Source organism: Tetrahymena thermophila (assembly GCF_000189635.1).
Source record: "Tetrahymena thermophila SB210 genomic scaffold scf_8254747, whole genome shotgun sequence".
Classification (NCBI taxonomy): Eukaryota; Ciliophora; class Oligohymenophorea; order Hymenostomatida; family Tetrahymenidae; genus Tetrahymena; species Tetrahymena thermophila.
The window spans coordinates 837,217-854,833 of record NW_002476507.1 but is presented as its reverse complement, the minus strand read 5'-3'; the positions used below and the strand labels follow the sequence as shown (position 1 = coordinate 854,833).

The 17,617-nt window shown below is 23.1% G+C and overlaps 6 protein-coding genes across 6 annotated transcripts; 3 read left to right on the top strand and 3 right to left on the bottom strand. All coding sequences in view use genetic code 6, as the record gives it.

The window, feature by feature from the left end:
• Positions 1–59: 59 nt before the first annotated feature.
• Positions 60–964, top strand: TTHERM_000145988 (glycine cleavage H-protein; the record flags this gene model as incomplete). The annotated part of the gene is made up of 4 exons (XM_012796365.1): positions 60–265; positions 325–449; positions 560–708; positions 761–964. 4 exons carry the CDS (start codon positions 60–62, stop codon positions 962–964), a joined length of 684 nt encoding a protein of 227 aa, XP_012651819.1.
• Positions 965–1,138: 174 nt separating this feature from the next.
• TTHERM_00145960 (B-box zinc finger protein) lies at positions 1,139–3,429 on the bottom strand (the record flags this gene model as incomplete). Its single annotated transcript, XM_001011235.2, has 7 exons — positions 3,193–3,429; positions 2,999–3,136; positions 2,605–2,936; positions 2,445–2,550; positions 2,210–2,395; positions 1,981–2,154; positions 1,139–1,924 (listed from the first exon to the last, which is right to left on the bottom strand). The coding sequence occupies exons 1-7, from the start codon at positions 3,328–3,330 to the stop codon at positions 1,139–1,141; spliced, it is 1,860 nt and encodes a 619-aa protein (XP_001011235.2). The 5' UTR covers positions 3,331–3,429.
• Positions 3,430–4,884: 1,455 nt separating this feature from the next.
• TTHERM_00145950 (DHHC zinc finger protein) lies at positions 4,885–8,666 on the top strand (the record flags this gene model as incomplete). Its single annotated transcript, XM_001011234.3, has 3 exons — positions 4,885–8,290; positions 8,356–8,455; positions 8,516–8,666. 3 exons carry the CDS (start codon positions 4,885–4,887, stop codon positions 8,664–8,666), a joined length of 3,657 nt encoding a protein of 1,218 aa, XP_001011234.3.
• A 715-nt stretch (positions 8,667–9,381) lies between these two features.
• Positions 9,382–10,302, top strand: TTHERM_00145940 (glutamine cyclotransferase; the record flags this gene model as incomplete). The annotated part of the gene is made up of 1 exon (XM_001011233.3): positions 9,382–10,302. The coding sequence occupies one exon, from the start codon at positions 9,382–9,384 to the stop codon at positions 10,300–10,302; it is 921 nt and encodes a 306-aa protein (XP_001011233.1).
• A 518-nt stretch (positions 10,303–10,820) lies between these two features.
• Positions 10,821–12,572, bottom strand: TTHERM_00145930 (SIS domain protein; the record flags this gene model as incomplete). The annotated part of the gene is made up of 1 exon (XM_001011232.1): positions 10,821–12,572. One exon carries the CDS (start codon positions 12,570–12,572, stop codon positions 10,821–10,823), a length of 1,752 nt encoding a protein of 583 aa, XP_001011232.1.
• A 789-nt stretch (positions 12,573–13,361) lies between these two features.
• Positions 13,362–16,931, bottom strand: TTHERM_00145920 (endo-1,4-beta-xylanase xylA, putative; the record flags this gene model as incomplete). The annotated part of the gene is made up of 1 exon (XM_001011231.2): positions 13,362–16,931. The coding sequence occupies exon 1, from the start codon at positions 16,770–16,772 to the stop codon at positions 13,362–13,364; it is 3,411 nt and encodes a 1,136-aa protein (XP_001011231.1). The 5' UTR covers positions 16,773–16,931.
• Positions 16,932–17,617: the final 686 nt, after the last annotated feature.

Here is a 17,617-nt window from a genome sequence, read left to right as displayed (position 1 = left end):
TTGATTAATTAATTATCAAGGTTAAATATAATAAATATTATTTAAAAATTAATAATTTAATGGATTAGTAGGATAATAAGGCATAATCGTCAAACTAAAACTAAGGAGCTTAATAAGAAGCTGATGATGAAGAAATTATGATTCCAATTACAACTTTAACAAAAATTTCAAATTACGTTGATAGATATTTTGTTCGTTTTTATAAAGTATATACAAATGAATCTAAGCAATGTTTGAATTAATATGCATTTTAGCATACAAATAAGTACTTTATCTAAATTTGAGCAAAGCAATATCTTTAATGTATTATTTTTTCTAATAAAGGCTTTGCTTAATAGGATTAGCTCCCGAGCATGACATTATTGCTAACAAAAAGACTATTACAAAGGTATCTTATGATAAAGTCTACTCAGGAGATATGCAAAAACTTGTTAAAGGCAAAAAGAAAAGTAAATTTTTAATAAAAAAAAATAATTTAAATTGAGCAAATTTGCTTAAAATGGTTTTTTATGATTTTAAATGCAAAAAATTAGTAAATAAATTTTTCTTATTTGTTTAGAGGGAGGAATTAAGTCTACTCCAGATAAAACTATTGGAGAAATATTTTGTGATGATGGAAGTGTTTATTAAGTTAAAGGTGTTATAGATGGAAATATAATTGAATTAAACGATAACTTATTTACCAATCCCTAATGGATTACTGAATATGTAAAATTTATAGCTAATAAAATTTATTAAATTTATTTTGATTTCATAAAAGCCTGACAGTAAAGGGTATTTAGGTATCATAAATATTGGTAAAAAAGCTAAGCTGTAAAATAGAAATGTTTTAAATAAAGAATAATATTAACAAGTACTTTCAGGAGTCGATATTGAAGTAGTTAAGGCTTAAAGTAAATTAGAAAAATAGGATGAAATGGAAGAAGAAGAGGATGAAAATGATAACCAAGTTGATTAAGATTGAATTTGAATAATACAAAAACATAATCTAAAAGAATAAAATTAATTTATTGCATTTTAATAATTTATTTATACATATGTATTTATTTTTTTGTAATTAAAATACTATCACAAAATTCTTGTTAGCAAATAAGGAAGAAATATTATTTAAACCAAAAGTTTCAATTATTTATTAATTTCATTGCTTTATATATAGCCCTGTTTTTAAATTAGAATTATTCATGCTGTTATTAATATTTATGCTACCATCTTAGCTCTCTTACTGCCTCCAATTACTATCTATTTACTATTACTACTACTATGATTAAAATTATTGTGGTTATATTTAAGCTTATGTATTTTACTATTAGACTAAACTAGCATAGTTAGTAAAAGGTTTAACTGAATATTATTATTAATAGTTTTCTAATTGATTACTTTAATTTTATGATATTTTAGATTTGCTAGAAATTCTTTCTCTAAATTTTTCAAAATCTGCATCTGTAATTTTTTAATCTCTTGAAATTTGCTATGTCCTAAAAGGATTTTCTTAAGATAAAGCATTATTCACAGGAGATCTATAACTTAGTTGCTGTTGATCATGGAATTATTATGATTATAGAAAGGGCTAGTTTTAGTTTATTTAACTCTTTTTATTTGCACTTGGAGTATAGCTTTAAGAATCTCTTATCAATTAGCTATTATTAGCTTGATTTTGAGAATTTTAAATATGCTCATTTTAAAATTTATTTATTTAATTTTATAAATCTAATTAATTTTCATTTAAAATTTTATCTTTTATGTCTAACTAGGGCTCAATCTTTTAAATATCATTTTCTACTAAAGCAAGTTGCTTTTAAATTTCTCTTTGATTCACTTAATAAAAATCTGGACTGTTATATAAAAGTTTTTTTTCCCACTCCCTGTTTTCTTTTATTTCATTAAGCTTAGCTTGATTTGTCGAAAAGAAATCTAGTAGCAGTGTCTTTTATATTTAAAAAATAATTATTAAAAAGATATAGATAGATTTATTTTATTTACTTCATCAGGTTAATTTTCATGGTCAAAAACAAGCTCAAGAATTTACTTAAAATCAATAAGCTTTTCTTCCAAACAAAAATTAAGATTCTCTATTTCTTTTAAATTTTATCCTAAAACCTAATCGCAAATTTACTGAATTTCTCTTTCCTTTGCTTCTATTTTTGATTTTATCTCCTATTATTAACATAATTTATTTATAAGTATCTCATTTATAAAAATTAAGTATTACAGCAAAAGCAAGAGCAATATTCTTTTTTAAACTCAATGAATTTTAGTTTATCTCTTAGGCAACTGATTCTAAATGGGTTTTTCTTTGGTTTATTTGCTTTATTTTAAATTCCATTTTTTACTGGAATTCCTCTACTTTTTATTTTACTATTGGATAAGCTTTCTTTATTGTTTTTACTTCATGGTTCTTCATTAAAAAAAATGATTTAACAAAAATCAAATTAATAAAAATTTACTTTGTGTGCTCCATGAATTACACATTCAGGGCAAATACATCTACTTTAACATTAAAAGCAATAGTAGAGAATTTCTTCTTCAGCATGTTCTTAACAGAATCTTTTTCTAATTAAGTAGATTAAGTTATCAAAGCAAATACTTTAAATTAAAGTCACTTACATTTATTATTGTATCTAAGTCTGTTATGTGGGCAAATCTTGTTCAGTTTGCATTTACTAAATATTTTGTTGGAAATTATTTTTATTTGCTTATGGACTTTGTAACAACTATTACTACTATTGTAGTTACAATAACCTATTTTATTATTCATGTTGCTATTAGTTTAATTCATTTCCTAGCTATGATGGTCCATTTAAGTAATTTTAGGTTGGTAATCTAGCTTAAAAATTCTCTAAAACATTACTTGGATGATCTTATGCTTTAACTCTTGAATTTTGCAAATAGGACTAATTTTAGTTTTCATATTGCAATCCACTGTTCTAGTTAATGCTCTATTTAAAATAAAATTTATTTGTTAAAGTCATAAAAAAACTAATCAAATTAATCATGGTACTCCATATTATTTTTATGCCTTCAATCCACTAGTATTAAGTTTCTTTTAAATTTAAAGTTCAACGTTGATTCTTTGTAACTCAAATACACTTGATTAGTCCAGTTCTGTACTTTATCCACATTCAAGACAAGTTAAAAGCTTTATTTAAAAAACAATTAACAATCATAAATCATATCAATATCAATATTACTTACTCTAGAATCTGTCTAAAGATTTTCAGAAACAAAAATAATTGCTGCACAGTTAAGGCATAAATCGTGATCGCAAGAAAGCATTAAAATATCATCTGGTATTTACTTACAATTTGTACATTTTTAAATAACTTCTTCCATTTTACTATCGATAAATAAAAAACAATAAAAATAATTTAAAATAAGCTAAAGATTTGATATTTTCTACTAAAAATATTAATATTTTTTATGTGTTTTAAGCTATTAAAAATCAATTAGTAATAATTAAAATTTTAAATACAAAAATTGAAATTTTATGATTGATTTTTAATAACAAGTTAAAACTTATTTAAAAAAAAATAAATTTATTAAATTTTATAAATAAAAGCCAAAAGCATTTATTAATTATAATTTATGCTTACAAAATAAATAAGGATATTTAAATTTAAAAATTATTATTAGTTTTTGTTTGTGCATGCTTGAATATATTAATTATATTTTAATTAGAAATACAATTTAAAAGAAACAGGCTAAAAATAATTAAGAATTTTTTAGATGATAGTAACTTATTTAATGCATCTTTATTTGTGTTATTAAATTTTACAAGAAAAATTTAGATTACATTAATGTGTTTTAAAGAAGATATTTCAACTGTTTTCGAAATTACGTTTTATTCAGCAAATATAAAACATAAACAGAAAAATAAGTTTATTTCTCCATATAAAAATTTCACTAAAATATCTGAGTCTTTTTAAAGAATAGAATATTTTACTTTTTTTGATAAAAATTTTTATTATAATTTTACTTTTTAAAAAATTTTAAATTAGACAAATTTATCAAGTAAGCTTGTCGCAAAATTGTTTGTTTTTATAAAAGATATTTATTTTTGTATCCAAGACATGTTTAATAAATTTATGTAAGTTAAATATAGACAAATAAATTTTAAGGACTTCCTGGTTTATTGAGTTATACATTTATTTAATGTATAGATTATACTTAGCTAATATTTATCTTAAATAAAAATTTGTTTGGGTAAGAAAAAATAATAAATATAAATAAGTGTTATTTGATTAAAAAAGAATTTTTATATGATTCTAATGATTTATGTAAAGATTTTAATAGCAATTCTTTTAAGTTCGTGTGTGATGCTTTTAAAAAATGTGAAGTTATGATAACAAATTTTAACGTAAGTAATATAGTAAATTCTCTAAGGTCTTGTATGAGAATATCATTACTTAGTAAATTTTAATTGAAAAATGATAGTATGATTAATAAAAAAATAATCAATATGAATACCTTTATAGAACTATCTTTACTTAAAAATCTGTAATCTGATTAAAATTATATTGTAAAAATAAAGCCAAATAAAGTTTATAATTTGATTATTTTATGTATTTAAGAATAATCTTAAAAAAGAAAATACAAATTAATGACTGACTACTTTATTTGAAAATTAAAGAAAGAATTATTGTATCGAATTAAATTATGAGCATGACGAATGCTGATTTGTATACAGTATATATCTTTAACGAAATCATATTCTAAAATTTTTTTACATAATTTTTTTGAAAATCTGAAGATTCAATTAAATAATACGATAAGTAATTATTACTAATAAGAATTATGAGTTTTAATGCATTTTTATGATTTTTGTGTCATCTACTTTATAAAAAAATTAAGCAAAACAAAAAAAAACTAAAGTCTTAATTGTTTTGAATGCAGTAAACAAATAAAAATAATGAAGTTAATAAAAGTAAAGATCAATCATTTCTAAACTAATCTATGTTGAATTCCAAAAAATAAGAAAATGAAAATAATATATCAAAACAGAATGTGAGTTCGTATTCTAGGAACAACTCAACTCGCTTTGCTTAGAATTTAAACTCTAAATCTGTTCAAGAAAACTCATAAAAATCTCAATATAATCAACATCATAATAACCAAATTTAGTCTACTCTTAAATAATCTTTAAATCCTATAAATTACTTATATTAATTTTGGAAGGGTTAGCATACGTTCCTTCTATTTGGCCTTATTTAGCTAGGCCCTCGTATTCATTTTGTGTGGAATTTAGTTTTTTGGATTTTTATCATTATGATGGGTGCTATCCATTTAACATTCGTAATTCCTTATATCATGAATGATGTTTCTATTGTGCTAGGACTATTTTACATCATTATATTTATCTTAATGATTATACTCACAATACTCACTTAGTTTTCAGATCCAGGGTATATTCCGCGACGGAAAATGATTTAAACTATCCCAAAATTGCATAACAGAATTGACAATATTGAGGATATGATTAACGAAAAAGCTTACAGGATGATTATGGATATGGAAAACAATGATTAAAGCTAACTGTAAAAATAAGGTAACTAAGATTAAAGTTAATTAAAAATAAGTGGATTAAATAATAGTAAGTTAGAGAGTTTTATGGGAAATTAACTTCAAAGTGCTAAGACAAATATGCATTCAGATCTTATACTTTTTAAAAAAGCAGGTTCAATAAATCCTCATATGTACAAGCATGGAAATTTTAATTTTAGTAATAATAATAGCATGATTACTAGTAAAAAAATTGATCAAACTATTAAAGACTCAATAAAATTAGATTAGCAATTGTAAAAAAAGCCAACTTAAAATGAAAAATAGCTTCAGTCTAGATAATATATAGAAAATTCTAACCTTGAAAATGTTAATAATGAGGACAATCAAGCTTGTTAAAGCTAATTTTACTAATAAATCAGCAAAAATGCAGAAGCATAGCTAAAGTAATATTAAATTCAATAAGTCTAAGAAAATAAAGGATAAATAGATAATCAAGAAGCATCTCTCTAATTAGCACTAATTAGAATGAAAAATCCGTTTGTACCTGTAGAAGAAGAAAGTAGCATCAGTAGAAAATCGAATAGCAGAAGAGATGAATGGACTGAAAATACACAAAAGAACACTACAGAGCTCTATACTCAGGAGATAATAAATGATCAAATTGATTAAACAAAAAAAGATAATCAAACAAAAGAAGAAAATGATTAATAGAAAACTAAAAATGCTGATTAAAATCAGCAAAGTGACCAAAGAGAGAAATTTCATATGCATATTTAAATAGAAAATGAAAATGAGGAAGAAAATAAAGATTAAGATGATGAAATTTAAAAGAGAAGGACAATTTTTTCTTATATTGATAGAAAAGCGAGCCGATAACGAATAAGTTAGTAAACTTAGCTTAATACAGTTTCTAAAATAGATACCATTCCAAATGATGCAAATTTAGAAAGCTTTAATGAATATAAACAGATTTCTAATTATTAAGGATAGAATCTATTACAATCAGCTGTATAAGAGTAATAAACTTAAGATAGATAAATTAGCACAAATTCAGTAGTGGAGTCTGCAACTTCTAATAATAAAATACCCAACTAAGCTTAAAATATTTCACATCAGATAAAGAAATAAAAGATTTCATAATCAAATGTAGATTTACATGATAATAAAAACTTTTTGCAAGTAAGGAGTAGCGGACTTTTGCAGGAAACAATGATTTCTCCAAAAATTGATATCGATGGAATTATTTGTAACAATTAACCTCCAGCAAATTCTTATGATTAAGAACAATGCGCTAATTCATATTCTATCGATATTAATAGCAAATAAATAAAAAATAAAATAAATAGCTCACTTGATATTAAGAAATTAGCTGAAATAAATATTAACAAACAATAAAATACTAACAGTGTAAGTAAAGTAGATTAGTTGGATGATCAGGAATTAAATGTAAATAAAAAAATTTAATTAAATAAAAATAATGTAAATTTATAAGATAATAAATAAATTACTTTCTCGAATAGCCAAACTAAATAAGTAGATCATTAGAATAGTTAAAATAGTAATTAATTTGTAAATCAAAATTCATAAGGCACTTCATATTTTAAGGAAAATTAATTAGGAAATCAAAGCTAATTTATGTAACACAATTAAAGTGAAATCGCTCAAAACTAAAAAGATATTATAAATTTTAGAGAAAATTATAATCATAAACAAAATAATGAATTTTAAAGCGTAATTTCTGAAAATAATTTTCAGAATGAAAATCAGGCGCAGTATCCAAATTACTCTTAAAACTAATAAGAAAATAAAATTTAATTAGAACATATTTAAAAAGTTACTAAACCTAATATTTTCTTTAACCCTTAGAAGTGCATCAATATAGGAACTATTAACATGAATTCAAACTCGACAAATACCTAACAAGAAATAAATTAGCAAAATAAAATTTATGAATCAATAATAGAATAAAATAAAGTCGATTATGAAGATGAAAACCAAGTTGACTTCACAGAACCCTAGCATGACCAAAAAACCAACATCTTTTTACAACAAAAAAATAAAGCTTAAATTGTTAATTGCTTTTAATACAACAGTAATAACGATCCAACCTGTTAAGAAAAAGTCAATTAAATTACTAATACACTAAACAACTCAGTTTAAAATTAAAAAGAACAAGATGCCCATAAATAATTTATGATGCTTTCTATTTAAAGCAACTCAGTAACACCTAAAAATAATTCTAAAAATATTATAAATATAAACTAAAATAGCTAAAATAATATAAATAACAACATTAATATTTTCATAGGAAACAAATCTAGCAACTAGAATAATTAAGCAATTAAGCTGAATGAAAAATTTAGCTACGAAATGGCAAAATATGAATAAAATATTAAAAGATTATCTGACTCAATAATGTAACAGAATCCTTTAAATGCAAGCATAATGAGAAACAAAAATGAAACACTTTAAAATAAAAATTTTTTTGATTTGCATAATTAATCTTATTAGATAACTCCTTAAAAAAAACAAACATAGATATTTAATGGCAGGAAATATTGTGTTACATGCAAAATATTCAGACCTCCAAGATCATCTCATTGCACATACTGCGACTGTTGTGTAGAAGTATTTGATCACCACTGTAAATTTGTAAACAACTGTATAGGAAAGCACAATTACAAATATTTCTTTAGTTTTCTCTCTTTACTCAATTTCACCTTTCTATTGCAATTAATTTCTGAGATCTTTTATTTAATCAATAAATCCTCTGACACAAATAAACTAAACAGTAAATCTAAATATTAGATTTTATCTTTAATTTTAAAAATAACTCATTATTTAATAAATAAATAGCCACTTAATTAGTTTTTGGGATAATATACATTTTAATTATTTTTCTATCATGGCTTTATGTCTTATATCTGTGGGGATTTCATATCTTCATTTAGTACAGGTATGTTGATTTGCTTTCTAAATATTTATTTTTAAAAAAATATTCTTTTTAAATAACTAGATAACTAACAACAAGAGAATAACTTAGAGACCTTGAATGTGATAGAGACCCAAAAAACTACTTTACTTGGTGTTCAGCTAGAGGTCCTATATTTTAAGCAAGAATGATCGTTTCAGATAATTAGCGCTATGATCTGTTAGAAGATTATTGATTAAAAATTAAAGATCAATCTAATAAATAATTTTTAATCTTATATTTAAAATAAACAAATAATAAAAAAATAAATAGTCTCAAATCCTCAAATATTTTTTCTCACAAAATATAAAATTATAACAAAAATTTAATAATTTATTCTAAAAAATTAAAAAGTTTAACAAATTTATCTCTAAAAAAAGTCTATATAAAAACAATTTAAGATCTATTTTATATGTAAAGCTTTAATTTATGTTTTTTATAAAAAATAAAATTCATGTAATCAATCATCTTCTCTTTATGTTTCTTACTCAATTTTAATTCATTTTTATTATTTTTTAGTAAAATTAGACAACTTATTTCATTAATATTTTTTGTTAAAATTTAAATTAAAATCTTTTTCAATACAATTATTTATTATCAATAACTTTCTAATTAAATTTAAATAACAAAAGCAAAATGTATTTATATTATTCTTTTCCTCAATAAAAAAGAAATTAATTTAAATTCGTTTTTTTGTGTTAGAATTTATTTAGAAATTAAAATTATATTAAATTTTATTTCTATTTTAGCTATTTAAGAAAAGAATTATACAAGTTACTAATAGATATTCGTTTTTGAGCTTTTTTATCAAATTTTTACATCTGTAAAAATAGAACCTGATTTTTAAAATAGTTAAAAACTATTAAATTGTATTAAATTAGAGGATAATTATTGTTTCTACTATTATTAAGATGGGTTAAACAAAAACACTTTTTGTAGGTTTTGTTATCTTAATTCTTTCTGTGAGCGTATTAGCATCGTTAGAAAAATAACAAAAAAATAGCAATCAAAAACTAAAATCCAATAGTCTTAGATTAGCTCAAAAATAGGGACCTTTATTTAGCTTCTAAGCAAATGAAAAAGTGAGAGTTGATGTTGTCAAAAAAATAAAAAGAGACATGCTTTTCTTTGTGGAAGGTTTTGCTTTTATAAGCAAAAACTTAATTCTTGAGAGCACAGGACTTGAAAATTAAACTGAAATCCATTTGATTGATTTAGATGATATGTCTATAAAAAATTCTTATACTTTTGATCCAGAAATTTTTGGAGAAGGTTCAGCTATGATTAAAGATAGTCAAACTGGTAAAAATGTTGTTTTTATGATGACTTACAAAAACAATATAGTCTACAAAATGGATGAAAACTTGACTGAAATTCTTTAAGAGTATCCTTTACCTCCAGAAATGAGGGAAGGATGGGGCATGCACAAACTATCAGAAGATACTATAATAGCAACTGATGGAACTAATAGACTTTTCCATATAAATCCTGAAAACTTTACAGTCAAATAAATAGTAAAAGTAACAGATTCCTAAGGGTATTCTCAGGATAATTTGAATGAATTAGAAATTATTGATGGTAAGGTATATTGTAATATTTTCATGTCTAAAAAAATAGTTGTATTCGATCCTTATACAGGTAAGATTGAATCTACGTTAAATTTCTCTCCTTTGGTGTAGTTTTTAGAAAGTGAAGATGGATACAGATAATATGTTGGTTATAACAATGTTCTTAATGGTATTGCATATAACCCAGAAACTAAGTAAACTCTTATAACAGGAAAAAATTGGCCTTACATTTATGAGGTTAAACTTGTCTAAATTAACAGCTGATGATCATTTAGTTTATCATTTAATTTAAGAAAATAATTATAGAAAAATATATGTTTATATTTTAGTATTAGTATAACTCTATTTTAAAAAGATCTATCTCCTTAAACCTCAAATAGTTATTTATATTTTTGTAAAACTTTTGAAATGTAAAAAAATAATATATTTTATTTTTTTAAAAAAATTAAAGGTTTTATATATTTTTTTTATGTTCAAATGATTTTTGCTGAATATATAATTTTAAGAATTAACTTGGAACTAACTAAATATTATCTAAAGAATTTACTTAATAGGACTAAAATCTATCTATTTATTTGTTTTGTTTATTCACTAAATTATTGTTTAAAAGTTGTAATTATTTTGTCATTTTAAAATGATTTAACTTAAAAACAAACTAATAATTTCAAATAATTGTAATTAAATTTCAATAAAACAAAATATAAAAATCTTTTTTAAATTTTACAAAAAAATAAAAATTTATATATTTTTAATTTATTTATTTGTTTGTTTGTCTGTAAGGATCAGTTATCGTTTATATCAAACATATCTCTAAGGATTCTTTTGGTTGTCTTAAGTACTATTGCTTATCCATATTCAAGAGTTTCTGATTCTGAAAACAATGCCTCACAAATGAGGTCATAGTTGATAGAATTAAAAGCTTCAAGATTAATTTTTTTTAACTCCTCTGCTCTGTCGTTGATAAAATATTAAATGTATCTTATAGACCTGTCAATCAGCTTGAGATTTGAAGGTCTCACCCATATCATAATGTTACTTTTTACTTTATCAAGCCTGCACATGACAAGGGTTGAATGGGTGTTTAAGAGTATTTTTAAGAAGATAGATTCATCAAGTCTTCTATTTTAGAAAGGAGAAAGATCAAATTCACTAAAAACTACTTCTTTATTTGATTTATCTTCTTTAATAGAGAATCTTAGAGTTACTTTACCTTCATTACTTACAACTCTCTAAACGGCAAAGAAGTAATGATTAGAATTTTTTGGGCAATAAGATCTACGAAGTTCTACGATTTCGGGTGAGAAATTATATCCTAAGGCTCTTTTAGTTGCTACCTTTTGCTCATATTTTTAAAAGTAAGCTGAGTCTAATCCTCTAATTTATCTTCCTCCAAGCATATCAAACCAAGCTCTTTAGACCATTGTTTCTCCTTCTTTAAGTGTGTAGGGCTAGTTAGGATCCTCTATCATTAATAGGTGACATAGTGATGGCTAAAAGTCTTTTTAATTAATATCTTGTTAGTTTTCAAAAGGGAACAAAGAAAATGTAGGAGAACGCTCAGTAGTATCAGTCAAGACACTTAAACCAAAGTAGGAAGTTGTTTCATAAAAAATAAAGTTGTTCTCTTTATAGATAGTGCTTTCGAATTCTGTTAAAGGAGAAAGAAGAGACCCAGTATTTGTATTTTTGAAATGCTCTGTGAATACATTTAGCTTGTTTGTAGCTTGTATAACAAAAGTACTGTCAGCCTCTTCTTTTGTTGCACCAGTTAAATGATGGCAATGGAAAATAGCTAATCCAATTGCATACATAAGTATAGTTGTTGACTGCATTCTTGTAGATCCTGTAATAGCCATAGGACCAACAGTCAAATTAATTTTATTAATTTTAGGGTTTGCAATTACTTCTTTACTACGTTATACTTTCAATTTGTCATCCGGATTGCAATAAAGAAAATATGGCTTACGAGAACTGAATTCTGAAGCATAATTAGTGGCACCAATTACCCATGGGGTTTCACCTCCTTCAGTACTAGCAATGAGCAAATCATTTGGACCAAACTAAAGGTCCTTCATATGTTGAACAGCATATTCAGGATGATCTTCAAAATCTTCAACACTTTTGATTAAAGCCAAATCTCCACCTGCCATTAGACTAACAACACTTTCCTTCAAAGCATCTTTTTTTAAATGAGTTACTTCTTATCTAAAAATTTACTCCAATGCTAAACTAAGACGTCCAGTAGCACCACATCCACAAAGATAAACCTTGTTTCCTGACTCAAAAGTATCAGAAACAGCCTTGTACATGGCCTCTAATTCAACAACTTTAGAAGTTAATGTATTTAGGGTAATGATGTCAAGTTTCTTAACCTATTCAACAGCTTTAGGGAGATTATCTTTGCTATTTTCTGCTAAATTGATAGTCTCTGGAGCCTATTATTCAGTAGGAAGATCTCCTAATCTGAACTGATCACCTAAAGCTAAAAATTCTGCTGCTTATGACTTTGCTTATTGAGAAATATTTTTGAGCATCTATATAATATCTTTAAAACTTTGCTATAAATTTTACGAATTTTTATTTTTTTATATTTTTGATAATATTTTTTATGAGATTAATCAAGATACTAATTTCACAAAAGATTAATTAAAGCTTTCAAAACAAATCCTTTAATGACAAATGGAATTATCTTTTATATAAATACATTTATCAAATGTAAATATTTGAGTCTAAAAGACAAACCAATCAATCAATCATTAGATCGATATCAATGCTAAATTTATTTTTCTGATGTAAATTAAATCCATACTTTTATAAGTGATTATGAACTAAGTAATTTTAAACAAAATTAAGAAATTGATGTATATTAATTACTTATCTTTGTTTACATTTACCTACTATTTCATTTTAATTTACATTAAGTTTTTTCTCTAAATTACTTTTATATATTATTACATATATTAATTCATTTATTTAATTATAAGACAATAAAATTTAAATAATGTACTTTCATCATAATAGAAAAAAGAATGTAAAAATATATTCCTGGCGATTTTTAATATTTAACTTTTTTATAAATCTGCAAATTTTTATTCTTAGAAATAAATAATTAAATTATTTGAAAATTAAATAGAATTTTTATTACTTATTTATTAAATACACCTAATAATATTCCTAAATTAATTTTTAAAATCTTATGAAAATTTAAATAAAAAAACTCTGTATTTTATTTTGAATTTTTGAACCAATTATTCATAGTTAATTTTTAGCTTATTGAGTAAAATAATAGTGAGATACTACAAGTAAAAATAAAAAAAGAATTATCATTGGCAAGAATAAATAAAAATATTTTTTTTAATCTACTAATATATTTCGTCTAATTACTAAGAGAGGTTGTGGGGCATTTTTTACTTTTGATTTGTATTTGTTTACTCTATTTCTTAGATAATTTTAGTGTTTACTAAAATAAGATCTATTTCAGTATTTTTCTTTTTATTTTTTAATTATGTTATCCTATTACGTACTTAATTTAAATATTGTTCTATTAGTTAATTAGTTTCACTAGCTTTATTTGTATTGTCTAATTTGCTGATAAATACTTTAGCAGTTTCGTTAAACTATTTTAAGTCATTTTATTAGTTTTAGTTATTTAGCCCAAACTTAGATGAAGTAGATGTCAAATTATTTGTGTTGCTAAAGTCCAATTAACTTTAACTAAGAGTTACAGAAGATCTTTAAAGGTTATTTTATTTTAATTGCATTATTCTCTTTGGAGAACAATCAAATATACGAACATCTTCATCTAATTCTGTATACATTTCTTTCATCATTGTATTTTAGTTAAAATCTCCTATTAAATTTTTTGAACTGTTTATTGTGTTTGAGTTACAATATTTGCTTTGTAATTGATTTTGGCATTTTGATGAATAAAGGCTTTAAATTGATGAACAAGAAGGTGGAGCAAAGTTAAGAGACTAAGGTTTAAAATTTTGAAATTAGTTTAAGTTATTGTGATTTGATTAACTTCTCTAAGACCCACTAATTTATGAGGTTCTATCTATAGATAAATTGAAATTCATTTCATGATTTCTATTTGCATTTTAACTTTGGGATCTTTAGTTATTTTAATGTTAGTTAACTTCATGAAATTAAAATATTAAATTTTACCCTCCAGTTCCTCCACTCTTTCTTGATTAAGTTGAATTAGAATTAAATATTTAATTTCCTTACATGGGAAATGGCACATAATTATTTGATAATAGTGAACTGTCACTAATATTATCTTGTGACTGTGAAAGAAGAGGAGGATGTGATATTATATTGTAGTTGCTTTTTTGGTCTGCTTCGTTAAATCCCAAGCTGCTAGCACTTTTAACGTATTTTTAGATTTATTAATTATTTTGATATATGTTATTAGTATTGTATTGGTTCTATTAAGAATAGCTTTACCCTCTTATAGTATTTTTAAGAGCAGCATTAGATTTATTTTACAAAGATAAAGGTGTAACTCCTGATTGTGAATTTATTTCAAAGTGGTATTAAACTTAGTTAACAGTTTTACGACTTTTTTGGCTACTCTTAGTCAAAGGCTGGTTTGCATTGATAGAGATACTATCTAAATTAAAATCCTCTAAAAAGTTATTGAAGTGGCCATCTGCATTTTATTTAGACTTATTATTTATGTTACTTTGAGTATTAATTTTCTTTTATAAAGATAAGGGAGTGTATTGATTTATTGAATTTTACTAAGAAACAGGTTCAGTATTGGCTCTATAATTCATATCAATATAAGCATTCATTAATTATTATTAATTTTATTGAACTTACTGCTAATTAAAATTAAATTTTTTTTATAGATTTGGATTGATTATTATTTATTTTGTATTTTATTTGAAAGGTGATTTTCCATATTGCTGAGGCTTGAATCCTTAGTCAGAAACTAATTCCATTTAAAATTGAGAAGAAATTTAACTACAATTCTAGTTGGCTATATTATTTTTAAGAGTTTCCTGCTTTTTATTGTTTTAGAAAAGAATTAGATTTTATTTCATCAACCCATGGTTTTTACTGTTTTAGTTATTAAATTTTTCTGTAATGGGTTAATTATGATTACTTTCGGTTAATAAATTTTATTGTGGATAACTGCCTATTAATTACTATTCATTTTCAAAATTTGATTAATATAAAGGATTTTAATTTGCAAAATTTTTAACACCTAATTAGTAATCATAACTTTTATGAATAACTCTTTGCTAATGTTTAAAAATATTAGCTTCCTATTAATAAAATTGTTACTCATTATTATCGATTTATGAGTTGTTAATTTACGAAACTGTTTAAGAGTTTTGAGTTTGAGACTCAGGAATATCTTATTAATTAGATTAAATATTTTCTGAAAGCTGTTGATTATAAGATTGATTTAAGCCATTTATCTTTATATTTTACTCTTACATTTAATTGATTCTTGTTTCTTAATTATTAACAGTACTTCTATTTTACTAAGCATTATTTTATTGGCTTTAATAAATTTGTTTAGTATTTTATTAACTTGGAGAAGTCTAATCAACAGTGGATTTTTAATTGAAAGTTAAAGTTGAATAGCTATCAGTATCTTTCTTATTTTTACTTGCATTTAATTAATTTTGAGTTTGCTATAACTTTATATAATTGTTATTGCTATTCATATCATACTAATCAATCAAATTTTACTCATGCTAATTTGATTTTCGTAAGATCTTAAAGTTTTTATTATTGCCTTATATTTTTTAAGTCTCATCGCTAATATCTAAAGTCGGTTCGCCTAAACTCTAATTAACAATATTTCTAACGTTTATAAATTTTTTTTTTGCTTCAATTACAGAAGTTTTAAGATTTTTAGGTTGTAAATTATCTCTCTTTTTATCTTAGTTAAAATAGCTATCTTTTACAATATAGTTTGTTAATATTTGATTATTAAGTTGAGCTTTTAACCTGTTATTTTACAAGTTAATATCATTTAAATCTACCATGTCTAATAACTAGTTATTTTCAACAATTGAGTTGTCAAGATCAGGTTAAGTAGCACATTTAATCCCATATTTTTTTTAATTTTAATCACTTTTCGTACTACTAGACATACCATGTTCACTATTTTTATTTTGGTTTAAGTTATCACTTTTGGAACAGGTACTATCTTTGATATTTGTTTCGTTTTATAGCTAAAAATTTTAATTCATATCTTGATTTTCTTTGTCTTATTCAAACTTAATGAAATTAGTTCTAAATTTAGTTTGATTTTCATTTGATTCTTCTACATATCTCTCCATAGTAGAAAATGGACGATTTTAGTATTGCTAATCTTTTGGAATTATTCTACGTAATATTTTCTTAGCCTATCCTAATTTACAGTCAAACGATTAGCTTAATTTTACAATATCGCTGCAATTTTCTCTTGAATCATCAAGTCCAACGCTTTAATTCAATTTTTTTGAAAACTAAGATTTTTTAATTTTAATTTATGCATTTTTAAGAGGATTTGGTTCCATATTTTATTCTCCATTTTATTATTGATTTTATATTTTTTATATTTTTATTATTATTTTATTTTTTTAAACAAAGTCTGTTTTGGGTTTTTTATTTTGATTGATATCATGTGACCCACTCTATTTAGGATCATTAAGAAAAGAGTGATTTCTTTAAAGTATTTCTGGCTTCGAAGAAAATCCAGTTACAAATAAAAAGTTATTTTAATGCATATCTTCTAATTTACAATTTCTCTTAGATAAAATATTTTTTTTCAAGTTAATTTTTACTTTATAAGATAGATTGGTAAGTACAGTACGGTACTACTTTTATGAATATTTTTTTCTTCTTGCCAAATAATACTAATATTTTCTAATATTATTGATATTAGTTATTTCTAAACCAATACTGAAAAAAAAAAAAAACAATAATGCCTACTAAGAATGAAATTTATTGTACAATATAGTTAAATTGATATATAATCGTTAATTTTTGAACTAAAAACTCAAACTGATTTATTTTATTTTGAGTATTTTGTAAGCACTAAGTAATTGCAAATTATTCACACATTTTTACATATTTACTAATTACAACCACAAAAAATTTAACACAAATAATATAATAGAATTTATAATTTTAATTCAAAAAAAAGTTAAGAATTAATAATTTTATCAAATATAATTCCAATTAGTTATTTTTATTTAATTTTTAATTTATAAATTTTGATTATTTTAAAAAATTAATGAAAATAATAAAATATTTTATTAAAATTAAACAGATATTAAATTCAAACTATTTATTTATTTGTCTAAATTTATTTATTTTATTTTAGCAGTATTAAAAATTAAAAGTTATTTTTAATATAATTATATTAATACAATTTTATTTGTTTTGCGTTTTGCTTTGAATAAATAGTAACAACAATAGATATGAACTAAATAAGCGATATTTTATTCAAAATAACCTAACCAATAGTTTAAATATTTAAATATTTGTAAGTAATCTATTATATATAACCATTGATAATTATTCATATCATTATTTCAATTTAGAAATTTCTTCAAATAATTTAAGAAAT